Source organism: Sarcophilus harrisii, chromosome 1 (genome assembly GCF_902635505.1).
Source record: "Sarcophilus harrisii chromosome 1, mSarHar1.11, whole genome shotgun sequence".
NCBI lineage: Eukaryota > Metazoa > Chordata > Mammalia > Dasyuromorphia > Dasyuridae > Sarcophilus > Sarcophilus harrisii.
Window position 1 is genome coordinate 606,507,027 of NC_045426.1, and position 17,237 is coordinate 606,524,263.

Consider the following 17,237-nt stretch of genomic DNA (forward strand, 5'->3'; position numbering starts at 1 on the left):
GTAAGCTCCTTGAGGACTTTTCTTTCTCTTTGCTTCCTTAAAACTTAGTAAAATGACTGGTACATAGTAGGCAATTTAATAAATGTTTTTTGCATTGTGGTTGAATTAAACATGGACAAGTCACAGCTAGTCCCAGTTGCCTCATCTAAAAAGTCATTGGCTATAAAGAGGACTAATGGAGAAACCTTTGTTGTGGACAATTTCCACTGAGGAGCCACCTTATATATTGATTTTCTTCCTGACCTGAATGGTTTTAATCATATTTTATTTTTTCAACTACATGTAAAGATAGTTTTCAATAATTATTTTTGTAAGACTTTGTGTTTCAAATTTCTCTTCCTCCTTTCTTTACCTTCTCTCTCCCCAAGACAAGAAGTAAGCAGTAGACATGTACAGTCCTTTTAAACATATTTCCATGTTGGTCATGTTGAGCAAGAAAAATCAGAACAAAAAGAGAATGAAGTGTGAGAAAGAAAAAACAAATGAAAGAAAAAGTACTCTAGATGCAGATGGCATTTTCCAACTCAAGTCTATTGGAATTGCCTTGAATCACCACACTGTTTAGAAGAGCCAAATCTATCACAGTTGATCATCACGTAATCTTGTTACTGTCTGACCTGAATTCTTTAAAGGTACCAATGGACCTTTTATTAATTGATTACCAAAAAACACATTAAAGACCCTCCTCAGATAAGGAGTCCTCCCCTACACACACACACACACACAAACACACACACATGCACACATACTATACTTACATATCTAATCCACAATACATATATATACATATATGTGTATATATTTACATATATATGTATATATGACTCAGATAGTGGATCTTATATTACATAACATTTTGCTTTGTTATACTTAACTGATAATATTGTATATTATAGTTATCTGCTCTTATCTCACCTGTAGACTATAGATTTCCTTACTTGATCAAGCTAGAGATAGTATCTTGTCTAAACTTTATGTTCTCCTAGTGTCTTGAACAGGTATATACATACAATATTTACTAAATAAATGTTGTTTGAACAAATAAATGTCCACTGATATATACTGACTGTCATTTAATGAGGCATAAGATAGAGATCCTGAATGTTCATATGCTTACCCAAGTTGTTTTTTAATCTTATCAAAGATATCCTATGTAGATGCCAGGTGAGATTCTCTGGCTAGCTTTTCATAGATAAAATCACATTAATTGTTCTGAGCCCTGATAGACTAGTCTTCTCAGAGAATAATTGGAAATAATAATGGAGAAAAATAACAACAAAACAAAAAGACAACAATGGTAAAGACATTTATGTAAACATCCATATGAGAAAACAAAGAAACTAAAAATTCCAAATTGTTTAGGCTGAAATTGTCAGTTCACATATATTTTAGGCAGGTACCACAGATGGACAATGATAAGGGCCTAGAATTTGTAGGTAAAAATAAATCAAGATGGAACATATGAAGGAAATCATATAGACCTTTAAATAATGTCATATTGCCATAAAAACTCATCTCTTGAATATGATATAATTCCATTGATGCTATATGTCTGGGAATTATGGGAAAACACTATCTCAGAAACATCAAATTTTCAGATGACCCAGAGGGCAATGGAAAGATGCATGGTGGATATAAATCAACAGATTGAAGCATGTTTCTAGTGATAATGAACACAAAGTGTTGAAGAAGTGTACAGAATGAAAAAAAAAAAAGACAGACTGATTAGTTATGCATTCATAATAATAAGATAACTCAAATGCCATGTTAATTCCTTTGAGATAATAGGTGTGCTTTTGATAGAGGATTTGTTGGAAAGACATGGACAATTACCCAGGTGTAGGTTGTGATCTGCATTGGCAAAGGAAATAGAGTTTGTTTTATAAACTTTGCAGCACTATAAATGTTAGATATTAATAATGCTTACTAATTAACTGATTGATATCTTCCTAACAACAACCCTATGGAGTTCAATGAATATTATTCCCATTTTACCAAAGTGAAACTCAGATTGTGATGGTGTCTCAGCCTCACTTATGCAAATCCCTGTTAGAGCTTGCATTGAAAATAGATCTTCTGACCTTGTAGGGATGATAGAGATGAGAATGTAGGTGACTTAATTGAGATGTAATTTGAGCAGAGGCTTTGCAATAGCCTAGAGCAGGGCTTCTTAAACTTTTTCCACTTATGAACCCTTTTTGCCCAAGAAATTTTTACATGACCCCAGGAATATAGGTTGTTGCCTATTTTAATAGGCATAAAAATCAAACATTAACTGATGATAAATCACAAGAAATAAATCTTGATGGAATAGTTAATACTGTAGGATAAAACATTCATTATTGTTGCCAAATTTTTCACAATCCCCACATTCAATTACATGGCCCACAATTTAAGATGCTTTGACCTAGAGGATGGCTCTGGGGTGAGCCCCTAGACTGGCAGTTTTGAGCATCATTTGAAGGATATTGGAAGGAAGATGACAGAGTCGGACCAAGAGTCTAGGTCTAGACAGTAGCTATTCAGTGTTGGATAGTGACAGAACTCCTCATTTCAAGTGTGATATACCAAGTTATCATGGAAAAGGTAGCTTTTTTATTTTAATAGTATTTTATTTTTTTCCAATTAAATGTAAAAAGATTGTTTTCAGTATTCACTTTTATAAGATTTTGAGTTCCATATTTTTTTTCCTCCTTTCCTCCTCCCAAGATGGCAAGAAATCTGATAGAGGTACATGTTAGCCATGTTATGAAAGAAGAATCAGAACAAAAGGGAAAAGCCATGAGAAAGAAAAAGAGTGAAAATAATATTCTTCAATCTGCATTCAAACTCCATAGCTCTTTCTCTGAGTGTAGATAGCATTTTAAAACTAGCTTTTTGGAGAGCTAATAAGGCCATCTGGAACCAGCCTGGAGCACCATTTCCTCCAAATATGATAAACCTCTTTATCAGGACCTGGGTGACCAATTGGTTTGACACAAATTACATATCTGCTCAAATAGTTATGATTTTCATTTGGGGCTCAGATTCTGAAAACTTCCCCTATAACAGCTCCTCAGACCCTGAATGTCTGGCAGAGGGTCTTGTTCTGATGGAAAAATCTCCCTGTTTTCCCTCTTCTCTAAGTCAAAGTACACAGACAGATCTACAGCAGAATAAAACAAAACAAAACAAAAACAAACAAAACAAAACAACAAAAAAAATCATCATTTTCATTACAGCTTGGTTAATAATCCCCAATAGAATTTTCACTTGTAACTAACTTGTAAACTTGTAAGGTTTCACTAACAGAAACAATCAATTGGGATTTCACAATCTATTCTACAAGATAATGATTTATTTACTGATACCTTGGTCAGCAACAGCAAAAGAGAAGAGTTTGGGGGACAAGTTCAGGCCTATAAATTAAGCTATTTAGGATGGGACTGAGAGGAAAGATTAGAGATTAAGTGTAGGAAGATAAGATCATGAAGCAAGGATTTGTAGCCAAATCCTTTACATAAGCAGGCAGGTTAAGAATCAGGGAATTCTGTCATATTGCTCACTACCATAAAACCTCATCTCTTGAATACTGACATTATTCCATTGATGCTATATGTCCGGGAATTATGGGACAACACTATCTCACATATTTGCACAGTACTTTAAATTTCTCACAATTCTTTCCATTTTTAACTCATTGGATCTTCATAATGTCCTTTGGAGGCGAAGAACTATCATTGCCCTCACTTTTTTTGTTTAGTCATTTTTCAGTGACCTTTTCTTTGAATCTCAGTTTCCTCAAATGTAAAAAAGAGGGTACAATGTTGCAGAATAGATAGAGCACCAGACCTGAGTTCAAATTTGGATTCACATACTTACTATCTGTATGACCCTGGGCAAATCACTTAATTCTGTTATCTCAGTTTGTTTATTTGTAAAATGAGCTGGTGAAGGAAATAGCAAATAACTACCATATCTTTGCTAAGAAACTCTTTGGATTGCTCAAGGGATTTCATATAAAATAATAATAATAAAAATACAAGTATGCTTTCTGTCCTCTGGGATTATTGGCAGCATGACAAAAGTTCAAAACACTTTTTACTTTAAAATTTAAACAAGAACATGTTTAGAATTGCAAGGTTGCTTTTATATGGAATTCTCATTATACTCTTAATTGTCCCCATAATAGAGGATATGCATATGGGCAAGGTAGCTGATGAAAAGCTGGCTTAGGAATAAAGTAAAATATGGCTGATGGGGTCCTGGTAAATGTTTCAGAACTGATTCTCTGAGAAAAAATACACAAGACATATTCTTTAGCTTAATTTGCATTATTAACATTTTCCATTTCACTTTCTTAAGTAGATGATTAAAAAAACAGTAAATCAAGGCCTGGTTTGTAACATTTGCTGATTTCTGAGGTGTGGATGTTGATTTAACAACTGGCTTTCATGATCCAGTTCAGCTGGCTCCCACACACTACTAAAGCTCACCTAGATGAAAAGAGTCACAGAAGGCTCTTGCTAATCAAGAAGGAGAAAGGGGAGGACTTTGGCAAACAAAACATATTTTCAGAGTGAAATCCAAGTTACTTTTCATTTTACAAAAGAAATAACCCACACCTTTGGAATGGCACAGAGGGGTACTGCTTGGAACCAGCGGCATTCACAGAGTGTGGATCAAATATGCTGACACCCTTGGCTTACACTCTACACTTGCCAGTGCTTGCAAATAAACTGGCTATTGTGTTATATTGGTTCTGCTTCCTTCAGGTTGTTTTCCAGCCCTGCATTTCATTTGGTTGAAGCCAAAGTATAGCAAGGAAGTAACAAAGTATATGAGGGTTTGGTGACTTGCATGGTTCACCAAGAGCTTAAGGATAAAAGGTGACTTGTAGAATGAACTCTCATGTTAACATCTCTCAGAGTGAGCTTTAGGTACCAGTGACTGGACAGCACTCCCTTTCTTCCTCCCAATGGTCTACATTGCAAATGAAGCATCAAAATAAATCCCCTTCTAAACAACTTTAAATCAAGGAACTTTTCATTTTGCTTCTGACATATTTCCTAAGTGAAAATATTAGGAGTCATAAAGACTTTGACTACAATAGAACCAAGGGAATGCTGGCTGAAATCCAAAGTTACCAGATCTGGAGAAGTTAGCAAAAACTGGTATAACTTAAGAAAATTTATCATTGTTGAGTGAGTATGTAAATGTTGCCAGGGGCAAAAGGGTAGATTTTTGTGACTCCTAAACTTTCAGAATATTTTAATCTATATGATTTCAGGAACTTAAAAAAGCCTTGTACATGTTTGTATATATATGTATGTGTTTGTCTGTCTCTCCTATATCCCTTTTATATCCCTGAGCAAGCAGACTTAAATTTTACTTTTTCCAGAAAAAAAAAATTTAAAAAAAAATGCTTGGTTTTTTTTTTTCCCTGAGCAATCAAAAGTTGATCAAGTTGTTGTTTAGTCATTTTTAATCATGTCCAATTCTTTGTGACCCCATTTGGAATTTTCTTAGCAGAAATACTAGCTTGGTTTGCCATTTACTTCTTCAGCTCATTTTACTGATGAGGAAACTGGGGCAAAGAGAATTGAGGGATTTGCCCGGGTCACACAGTTAGCAAGTATCTAAGGTTAGATTTGAATTCAGGAAGATAAGTGTTCCTGATCCAGGCCTGGTACCACTATAACCATTCAGCTACATTTGAAAGATAGCTATAGTTATATAGATAGGTTATACATACTATGTAATGAATAAAAAAAATATATATATATATATATTTAATATATATAAGTAGATGTGTATGTTATACACATCTACTTATATGCACATATACATACATAAACACACAAATCTGTGGGAATATCCATTAAGCCATCTACCTGCCAAGTTGAGTGAACGTGGCAAATGAATTAATATGTAAGGTACTTTGTACCTTGTATTACATAAATGCTAATTATTATTATTACTGTCATTTCCATCAAAGATTTTAAATACTATTTCTAAAGAGCGCTACAGATTATGGAAAATACTTTTCATCTAGTTTGGGGGAATGAATCCCCTATGTGGTGCTTCTTATGTTAAATTTCTCTTAGTTTCTCCCAAAGAATCTTTTATGGTATTTCTAGTCTCAACACCCAGAGGGAAGGCAGGTGGTATCATTGTAACAAATGTTTCTGCCTCAGGAGTTAACCAAGATTCAGGGTTTCTTTGTAGCTGAGAACTTTGCCAACCAGAAAAAATGGAGCTCTATTATCCAAATAACTGTGAGCACCTATAATAACAGTAACATAAAGATAAGGGGGGCTTTGTGAGATATAACTGTGGTTCATTGTTGGGAATTCTTTATTTTAAACTTTTCAAATACCAGGTGCCCAGGTTTTAGCTCAAATAGTTTGGTCCAAATTATTTTTTAATAATAAAAATGGTAAATGTACCTTTCCCCATACAAATTAAACTGTGTGAAAAAAAATCTAGTTTTTAATTTTGGGAATGGCAGAGTAGAACATTATCAATTTTAAAATTAAGTGAATACGGTTCACATCCATCTATGTTGATAAATGCCTTGAGTTTGTTACTTCAAAACAGAGAAAGAATAAGGAGTGTAAGGTAGTTTTTCAAATGGGATGGATATTAGTTAAATCAGGTGAATGAATCTTTTGATTCAATAATTGTACAAACATTTATTATGTACCTTCGGTGTACCAAATATTGTGCTATGTTCTGGAAATAATATTAAAATGAAATAGTCTCTTCCTCCAAAGAGCTTACATTCTGCTCTGCTTTGGGGGAGAGAGGATATAATATTTCCAAAAATCAAATAAATGCAAAGTCCATACCAAATATTATTTACTAACTCACTGTGAAACCTGAAGCACATCATTTAACTCCTGGGGTCCTAAGTTTCCTCAGCTATAAAATGAGAGGCTAGTAAGTGTCTGCATTCAGATATGAATTCAGGCCCAGCTGAATCCTAAGGCCAGTATGCTGTCCACTGCACCATCTAGCTGCCCCATGTGAAAGTGTGGAAAGATAGGTTAAGTTCACATTGTGAAGGCTCTTAAACGCCATGCAGAAGAGTTTGCGTTTGATCCTCAGCGTACAGAGAACTAGAAGAGTTTACTGAGTAGATAAGGAATATGGTCACATTTGTCAGTTTGATGATTTCTCTGAACTTTGATTTTCTCTTTAGTAAATGGTGATAATAATTGATGTACTGTCTAACTCAATGTTGTTATGAGGGTCAAGTGAGGTCATGTTTATAAAATGCTTTATAAACATCAAAGCACTCTCATAAATAGAAGTATTATGATTATCATCACCATCCATACAACAAGGCTATAAAGTTGGCAGAATAAGCAAGAAATGAAGCTTTTAAGTTAATAAGAAAAGTATGTAACAGAGAACTGGATATGAAATGGGAAAGATGAGTTCAGAATCCTGTCTCAGATACTTAGTGACAGTGTCACCATAAGTCTCAGTTTCTTCATCTGTCAAATGAGGGGGGAGAGTTGTACTGATTTTAGCTCTCAATCTAAGATCCCATTACATTTGCATAGGATATTACAACTTACAAATTGCTTCCTTTTCTAAAGGCCCTGTGAAGCAGGAGGTACAAATATTATTTTCATTTCATAGAAGAGCAAGCTATGAGGTTCAAAGATTTAAAATAGCTCATAAAGACACATGACTAGAGTAGCAGAGCTGGGGTTTCTGCCACCTGAAAAAAAAAACAGCTTTCTTTTTCAATCCTGGTATAACCATTAAGATATTAAATATTAGACCAAGACTTTTCTTCACAATCTAGGCTAGGAGAATTATTACCCATCATTTTTACTTGAACATAGAGAGTTAAGTGATTTTTTTCTAGACAGGCTGTATTATGTATAAAATCTTTGGAAACATGTGTTGGTGGGTGGTAACGGTAACAGTTTATTTTATGAATACAGTTATGCAGAGTGATTGACAGTCCAAATACCCCAAGGCCAGATTCTACAAATATTTGGAGAGGCTGAGGAAGTGCACTGACATATATGAATTTTTGTTAATTTTCTGCTACTGTTGATGTTTTTCATCTTTTTCACTTTTCATCTATCTCCCTCCTCCCCTTCCCAACCAAAAGTGAGTCAGTGAGTTCAAAGGTTGACCGAATTTGTGTATTGTGAAGTTTATAAAGGCACCTAACATACTCTGGTTTATTTGTGCAGATGAAAATGAGCGCTGATTGAGATCCTGGCAGATAATCCACATTGCCAGTAGTCTCTCTCTCATACCTACTTCCAAGAACACAAATGCATATACACTCAGCCACTCAACCCTAGTTCACCAGACTCATTGGCCTCAGATATTTAGTAGCTGTGTAACCCTGAGCTAATAATTTATCCCTGTTTGTCTTGTTTCCTCATTTGTAAAATGAATTGAAGAAGAAAATGGCAAATCACTTCAGTATCTTCGCTGAGAAAAGTCAGGTATAACCATGAAGGGGGTCATGAAGAGTTAGACATGAGTAAACATCTCCTTCTAATAAGGAGATTGTATTTTAGTCTTCATTTCTTGCTGTTAATGAAAAAATCAATCTCCCTTCAATGCCTTAATTTTCTCACTACCCATTGCTTCCTCAATTCTTTTGCAATTATGTGTTCATTCTTGCCATGGTCCCAAAAATATGTTGACCTAAGAGCCTTCTTTTAATTTTCATTTTATTTGACTTTTGTAAAGTGTTTGACACTTCACTCCTTCCTCCTGGATACTCTTTCCACCCTAAGTTTAAAAGATTCTCTAAAACTCCTTTTACCAGTATAACCACTCATTTTCTCTCTTTAGATGATTTTATAGCCTTTCATTTCCCCTTCCTGTGGGTGTTCTCAAATACCTATCCTTGGCTCTCTTCTCTCTTTACATTATTTCTTTTGTTAGCTTTGTTCAATCTCACAGGTTCAACTGCCCATTTCTATGCATATGATTCTTAAACATGTAGTTCTAGTCTTGATATTTTTTCTCAATTCCATACCTACATGTGACTTCAGGACATTTTAACTGGATATCTTATCAGCACCTCAAACTTGTTATGTCTAAAACTGAAAACATTATCTTTCCCCCTTCTTTTGATTTCATTATTTCTGCCTGAACTTCTACCACTTGATCATTCTCTCAGGTTTTTTACTTTAGTGTTATCTTTGACTCTTTCTTCTCTCTTATCTTTCATATCCAATCAGTTTCCACACTCTGACAATTTTTTACTTGTAATATCACCTAGGACAACTAGGTGTTACGGTACAGTGAATAGACCACTAGACCTGCAGTTAAAAAAAAAAAAAAGACTCATTTTCCTGAGTTCAGATTTTGTTGCAGACTTTTACTAGCTGTGTGATCTTGGGCAAGTCACTTAACTTTGTTTGCTTCAATTCCTTATCTATAAAATGAGCTGGAGAAGAAATGGTAAGCCGTTTTAGTATCCTTGCCAAGAAAACCCCAATTTCAATCTTGATGAATTGAACAAGACTGAAAAAATAGCTCAACTCAGCAAAATCTCCTAAGTGGCCTCCCGTTGTTATCCCCACAGCAAGCATTATATTGATGGTATCCATTTCAAGTCTCTTGGACTATTTGTAAAATTCAACTAATGGCTCTTTTTTTTCTTTCCCTATCATCATTCTAATTCATCTATTTAATTTCTACAATACCCTGCAGATTATGAACATTAGGCAACTGAGAGGGGTTTCTATTTTGTTTGTTATGCTATGGGTGCTTTTTATTTATTTATAAAATGCTTACATGTTCAGAAGAACTGTTCCATGGTAATGGAGATCTGCTACCCACCTCTTTTTCTTGCCCCATCTTTGAAGATGCTTAGAAATCTTAATTCACTCATTTGAATTACTTAAGGTTACAATAATCACCTGCTCTCTGTTTGGCATTTTAAGATTTCCTATATTTTTAGTCTTCTTATACTTCATTCCTCTCCAAATAATTTAGGATGCATCTACTCTATCCTACATGCTGTTCCTCACACATAGCAATTCTTGTCCTAATTTCATGTCTTTGTACAGAGTGTCCCCTATCCTTGGAATGCTCTGCCCCTTCATTTTCATTCCCTCTTCTTCCTTCCTTCCTTCTTTCCATTCTATTTTTTGCAAGAGGACTATTTTGGTTAACCCTGCTGTTACTGCCTTTCCATACATGTGGATATATATATATATATTCCCAGTTATATAAATGTATACTTATATACATTTATATGCTCTCCCATAAGAATGTATACTCCTTGGGGACAGGTACTATTTTCACCTTTCATTGTATCCCTAGCACTTAAAACAGTATTCAACACATAGTAAGTGCTTGACAAATGCTTGTTGCCTGATTGACCCCCTAGCTTTTAGTATTCAATTGACTTCCTAGGCATTTGGGCTCTCTCTACAATTGATACAGAGCTTGGCCTCTGTTATCTAGAAGCTTTGCAATATGAGGCCACAATGGAAGCAGGAAAACTGATTTCCAGTTTGTAGGGGATTAGGACAAAGATGGACTACCCTTAATCCCTAGAAACTGGCAGTAGTGACTCTCTGATTTTGTGCAGTCTCTGAAACATCCTCCTTGGGAGTTTGGCTGCATAGCAAGTACACTGCAAAAAAAAAAATCACCATTTAGTGAGTGAATAGCTTCCTGTGTAAAGTTGAATGATGGGCACAAATCAGGCCAGCTAATGCCAGCCCACAAAATTGGAATCATTTCTGGTTTCTCCTCCCATGCAAAAATTTGCAGCTAACTCTACAATCCATTAAACATCTTCTAGGTCAATTCTAATCCTATAAACACAGTTGTACATTTGTATGAGGACTTTCATCTTCCTTACATTGTTTTGTATGCTCAATTGTCAGAGGTAGGGAGGGCTGTTGTGCATTTTTTAATAGATGAGGAAACTGAGGTTCATGAACATATTTAGGATATGGAAGAACAAAGATTGGCACTTTGATCTTATGGCTCCCAATATAGTGAGCTTGTCATGTGATTAAAATAAGGATAGAATTTTTTTCTAGTTTATATATTTATTAATTAAAAAAAAAAGATTTGGTAATTGTGACCTGTACTTTCTGAGAATCACAAGGATTAGTGAGGGATTTTGCAAACTATGGCCTTTGAGATAAATCTGGCCTGCCTTCTGTTTTAATATACCCTGAAAGTTAAGAATATAAGCTCATGGCTACATACAAACAGACATTTGGCTAGTGGGCTACAGTTTGCTGTTTTTATTTGTTGTTTTATTTGGATGCCCCATTTTAAGAGAAATTCTGAGAAAGAGTTGGGGGCAAACATCATGGTAAGGAATCAGGAAATCATGCTATATGAGGAAGAACTGAAGCAACTGAGGACTTTTTAGCTTCAAAATTAAGGAGAGATATGACAACTACCTTCAAATACTTGAAAGCCTGTCATGTAGTTGAGACAATAAATTTGTTTTATGCTGCTCCAAAAGGCAGAACTAAGGCTTTTGGGTAGAAGTTATTTCAAAGCCACATTTGGTTTATTATCAGAAAGAACTTTCTAATAATCAGAATTGTTCAAAACTGGAATAGTCTGTCTTGGGAGATCATGTACTTCAAGTATCTGATTAGGTTCAGCTGCTTACAATACATTCTTTTACAATACTTACCATCCAAGAGTTACAGTTCTCAAGTAGAAGTTGGATGACCATCTGGGATTTCTTAGAAGATCTGCACTGGCTAAGATGTTAGAGATTTAAGAATCTCTAAAGACTGTACCACTGTTAAGTTCTATATTTTTCCAAAACTTTGAATAAAGCAAATAGATCCATTATAGTTGATGCTATTCCATAGATTACAAAATAACCATTTTTTATTCTCTAGGGAGAATCCTATCCTTCATCTTTTCATCTGTGTCTGTTCTATGGGATTACTTAAGGTCCTCTGAATAGTAGTGCTGTGACAAATTGAAATGCTCTATAAGGGCAAATTTCAGATATGTTGCCATGAGTTTAGAATTTTTAAAAAATGATATATGAAAAACTAAATTTAATTTATCTAGAAACAATTTAAGGAAGTAAAATGATATTCTGATTATTCTTTCAAATTATTGAATTAGATTCTTGAATTAGTTAAATTAAATTCTTGACTATTTGGCCATTTTCTTAGTTTCATAGGAAAAAAGATCAGAAAAGATAAAAAAAAAGCTTAATAACATTTGTGTCAATGCCATTATAAGGTTTTTCTTATTAAATGGAATTTAAGCATTGCCAGTAAATGATTGTTTTTCATTCAGTTCCAATTTCAAGTCATGGGAAATACCAATGCATCAAAACAAGACTAGTAAAGCCAAATCTGATTACTAGATATCTTCAGATACCTTAAGCTGGTTGGGGGTCTGGGTAACAAGAAAGATTACATATAAAAAAGGAAATGTAGTTTATTTTTTATGTATCAAAGTGGGCCTATAACTTGTTTGATAGTTGAAAAAGTCTTTCTTGAAAAACAGCAGCTATTATTTCACTTTATTTAAAAATGTTAGTGCAAGGACAAACCATTCTAGTACCTCTGATACATATACTAGCTGTAATGATTTTACAGACTGGTATACTGAGCCAGAAATGGGTAAATGACCTTATTATTCTTTATCCACTGTGCTGCTTAGCTGCTTTTGAGTCACAAGGTCACAGGGATGTAAACTTGAGGTATGGTTGAAAGTGAAAAATGAATATCCATAGTCTTTTGAGAAAAAATAAAAACTTTTCTATCCCCAAAGTAAAAACTGAAAAGAACTTGGGATCTTGAATAGTCATCTCATTTAGATTAATCATATTAAGCTTCCCAATGTAGAAAACCAAACTTTCATTTTATGACTTCTTACAGTCATCTACTGGGGGAAAATTATTCATCGAATAATAAAATTGGATTCCATCTGTGCTGATACCCACCATATTTGGGGGGAACAAAAGGAATACAAGACATGATTTATAGTGGGGTTTGAATTCCAGGAACAATAGGACATTTTATGCATTGCAGGTGGATTCCAGATTCCTACAAAGAAGCTTCAGATAGAGGCTTTTTGTCTCCCAACAACTTGTCTTCACTGTGACTGACTAGATTTGGGATATTTCTGGTCTCTCCTCCCCTCTTTTTCTAGCTAGTCCTAATTTACCTCTCAGAAACACGAGATGACCAAATTTAAAGACATTTCCATTCCAAATGTTCATATGGATTATTTGTGCCCAACCTGTAGTAGAGCTCTCTGAGATTTCATTGTTCTATTTGGCCACAGTTGGACATATCGTATTTTGACACCAACACAGTGATATTATTGTGGTCCTCTTTATGAATGAAGGAGAACAACCAACAAACTCATCTCTCACCTACTCAGCTACAAACTACAAAATCTTCTCACATTTCTCATGATATTTGATTGAAGAGATTTGATAAAAATGTTTTTTCTTAAAATTTGATAACCTGAGATATATGGGTTGTTCAAGCATTTCTGGTGTGAGGGGCTGCTGAGTTCTTTTCAGGGCTGCCCATCTACCTTTGGCACTCAATTCTTACCTATAACTCCAAGAAATTGTAGTCTGCACAGCATCCATACCCTGGTAAACCTAGATGGTTTAAAAGCATCTTAAATTGTTTAAGCAAACAGGTTAGATTAGGTTGAGGGTAACTAACAGGTATTTTTATTATTATTATAACTTTTTATTAACAGAACATATGCCGGGGTAATTTTATACATTATCCCTTGCACTCACTTCTGTTCTGACTTTTCCCCTCCCTCCCTCCACCCACTCCCCCAGATGGCAAGCAGTCCTATATATCTTAAATATGTCACAGTATATCCTAGATATAATACATGTGTGTAGAACCGAACAGTTCTCTTGTTGCACAGGGAGAATTGGATTCAGAAGGTAAAAATAACCTGGGAAGGAAAACAAAAATGCAAACAGTTTACACTCATTTCCCAGTGTTCCTTCTCTGGGTGTAGCTGCTTCTGGTAACTGACATCTTAAACCTATTGATGAATTAGGGAGTGTCAAATGGGTGGAGGAGAACAATTGTTCCAATGATAAAGAAGGCGATTGAAGCAGGCTCTGTCTGACATTGAAGTCTTCATGAGACCTCAAAGGACACCAAGGTCATCCACTGTATCCCAGTCATCACTGGTCTTGCCAGTGAACTTCATTGATTATAGAAGAGGGAATGAGGTTGATGATTTTGTGCAACAATGCCTCACTTAAATCTAATTTACTTGCAAGTCTCACCCATGATATAATTGGTTCTCTTCAAAAACAAAGGACAAACAACAAACTTAGTTTTTGTATAATGGATCTAGTTGCTTAATTTGCACAGCTTTTTCAACAAGAAAGGGGGATCCTGATGTACCAAATATATAGAGAGCCGATATGGAAAATGCCAAAATTCCTTGAGCAAAATGCTTTCTGCTTGACATAGTGATGAATCCACTTGATTGCATATCTATTTTAATATTTAACATCAAAAATGTTACAGTTATATAGACAAGTCAATCAAGGGGATTTGAGTTTGAAAATGATTACTTACCTCCTGATTGTACTATAGTCTAAATTTCAGCCTTAGCTCCCCCTCCCCCTTATTTTTATTTTTGTTTCAGTCACTTCAAATTTTAACACTTGGATCTGTTCTTTGACCAAATACTTGGATTTGTGAATTCTACATTTATGAAATATACATTTTTTTCCTCCTACTATTGCTTCCCTCCAATACAAACTCTGAATATAAGATTTCAGGCTGCTTATTGGAAATCTTCCAATTTTAATTTGCCTTTATTCTATCCCTAGACATTACCTAGACCTTTCCCTGGAGAGAGCCTGCAGGACAAAGCCCAAAATTGTGTCACAAAACACAGACACCAGGTTCTATAATAGTTGAAAAGCAAGGTACAAGTTGCCAAAGTGGTGTGAAATTGCCAGCATTTTACTAAAGTGTTTCCAGACTATTGGCTTTACACTCTAACCATTCTTGTGATTTTCTCTTAAAATAATTTGGGGCACTAGGTGGCATAGTGGATAGATTGCTGGGCCTGGAGTCAGAAAAACTCATATTTCTGAGTTCAAATTCAGACTCAGACACTTTCTAGCTATGTGACCCTAGGCAAATCACAGTTTACTCATCTATAAAATGACCTACAGAAGGAAACCATTGCAGCATCTCTGACAAGAAAACCCTAAGTGGGATCATGAAGAATTGGACCCAGCAGAAAAATGATTTAGCAACAACAAAAATGAATTCAAGAGAATGGTCATAAAAATTTGGCAATATTCGTTTAATGAATAGGCTCTTGGTTCTAAGCTATGGACGAACCTGAAAGAAATAGTCAGTGGTGTGTATTTTCCCTTCAATTAAAAAGTCACAATTTATTCCCCTTATTTTTTTTTTTTAACAGAAAACAAATTTATATGCAAAACACCAGCCATTGCTGATATTGTGATCCTGGTAGATGGTTCATGGAGCATTGGGAGATTCAACTTCAGACTGGTTCGCCTTTTCTTGGAAAATTTGGTGACAGCTTTTGACGTGGGAGAAAATAAAACTCGGATAGGTAATATTTATGATTTTACTGGTATCAGTGACAATAAATTAAATGTAAAATTTTTCAATGTCTAGGAATTACAGATACAGTAAGATCCCTTTCTACAGTGTTTGCAATAGATGCTGACACTTTTGAATGTGGTTGTTGCCTGGTTGCCTAATATAGCACTCTTACTACAGTAGAATTGATAATATGGGCTTCTTTGTCTTTTTTTCATTCAATGACTTGCTAAAGAAGTTAAGTCACGAGCATTTACAAGATGAAAGGGTAAACATGTCCATGTCAATATTTCAGGGATCTGTGATTTCACTAGTATAAATATTCCATGGAGATAGAATAGAACCCTTCTAAGCTTTATTAGAATCCTTGGATACTCCTATGACAGAAAATTTCATGACTGAGACCAGTTTGGTGATGAGCTCCTCCAGATTTAGTTAGACCATTCCTGGGAAAAGTAGTTCTTCTACTTTCCTTTCTTGATATATCCTTTGAGACATCTATGATCAGTTCCAAACCTCTAGAACATTAATGAAGTAAAATCTGCTGTATTATACTTAGAATCCTTAGGCAATATATCCTAAACCATTGGCCTAAGAGTCAGGAAGACCTGAATTAAAGTACCATCTTTGACACATACTGGCTCTATGACCTTGGATAAAGTACTTAATTTCTCAGAGTTCCAAGTAGCTTTTAAGACTCTTAAGAGTTGAAGAGTTGCCAGTCTATTTTGGGAATCTATATTAATGAAATCACAAATCTTGAACTTCCTCCCCTTCTCCCTATTTTTTAAAAGAATAAATTTACTAACTTTGTTTTTTCAAGTACAGAGTTATAATTGTCACACATTCAAAGTACAGACATCTGTTTTTTAAAAACTTAAAATTATATTGTATAATTTAAAATTAATGGACTTATTTTTTATAATTATAAAATTATAGTTAGTTGACTAATCAGTCCTTCATCATTTTGAGTTAAGGATAGAGAGCCTGTGAGAAATCAAATCCTCCCAAATGTGGAATTAAGAAAATTGGACACAATTTCACAGTCCAAAAGGAGCTTTGCCAAATTAAGGCTGGCCAACAAAGATGCCGGAAACCTTTGAACAATCTATTAATTTCATCTTGTAACTCATGATTTAACTTCTTTAAAAATTCATTGAATAAAGTCATTCCTTTGGGAAGTAAAAAGGCAAGTTCTAGTCATTTTGTCTGCACATAGATTAAATAAATCATATTGCCAGTTATGAATTGACTTTCCATTTTGGTCAGGAAAAAAAAAGCTTTTTCTTAGCAGATGGGTATGAACTGGTTACATAGTTTGATGGGATTTTTTTTCTATGAAAAACACATCTAATTAGTTCTTCAAAGAAGTAGATTCCAGAGAATATTTGCTTAGAGAAATCTAGTAATCATAGCTCAGAAACAAGTTTATATGTTGCCATGGGTATCTTTCTTTTCTTTTCTTTTTTTTTTTTTTTTTTTTTTTTTTTTTTTTTTTTTTTTTTTTTTTAGGAGTTGCACAATACAGCGGTGACCCTCGGATAGAATGGCATCTGAATACCTTTAGCACCAAGGATGCAGTGATTGATGCTGTCCGGAATCTACCATATAAGGGAGGAAACACCTTAACAGGTATCTCTTTATGTGCTGTCCTAGCACTTTGTTTCTCCTAGAGGATTCTTC

The 17,237-nt window shown here is 34.7% G+C and overlaps 1 protein-coding gene across 2 annotated transcripts in view; it reads left to right on the forward strand.

The window, feature by feature from the left end:
- Positions 1-17,237, forward strand: part of COL14A1 (collagen type XIV alpha 1 chain) — a 249,753-nt gene that overhangs the window by 47,147 nt on the left and 185,369 nt on the right. For both annotated transcript variants that reach the window (XM_031947145.1, XM_031947146.1), the window contains exons 6-7: positions 15,409-15,564; positions 17,067-17,186. In XM_031947145.1, coding sequence (XP_031803005.1) covers positions 15,409-15,564; positions 17,067-17,186 — 276 coding nt within the window. The remainder of the gene's footprint in view (positions 1-15,408; positions 15,565-17,066; positions 17,187-17,237) is intronic.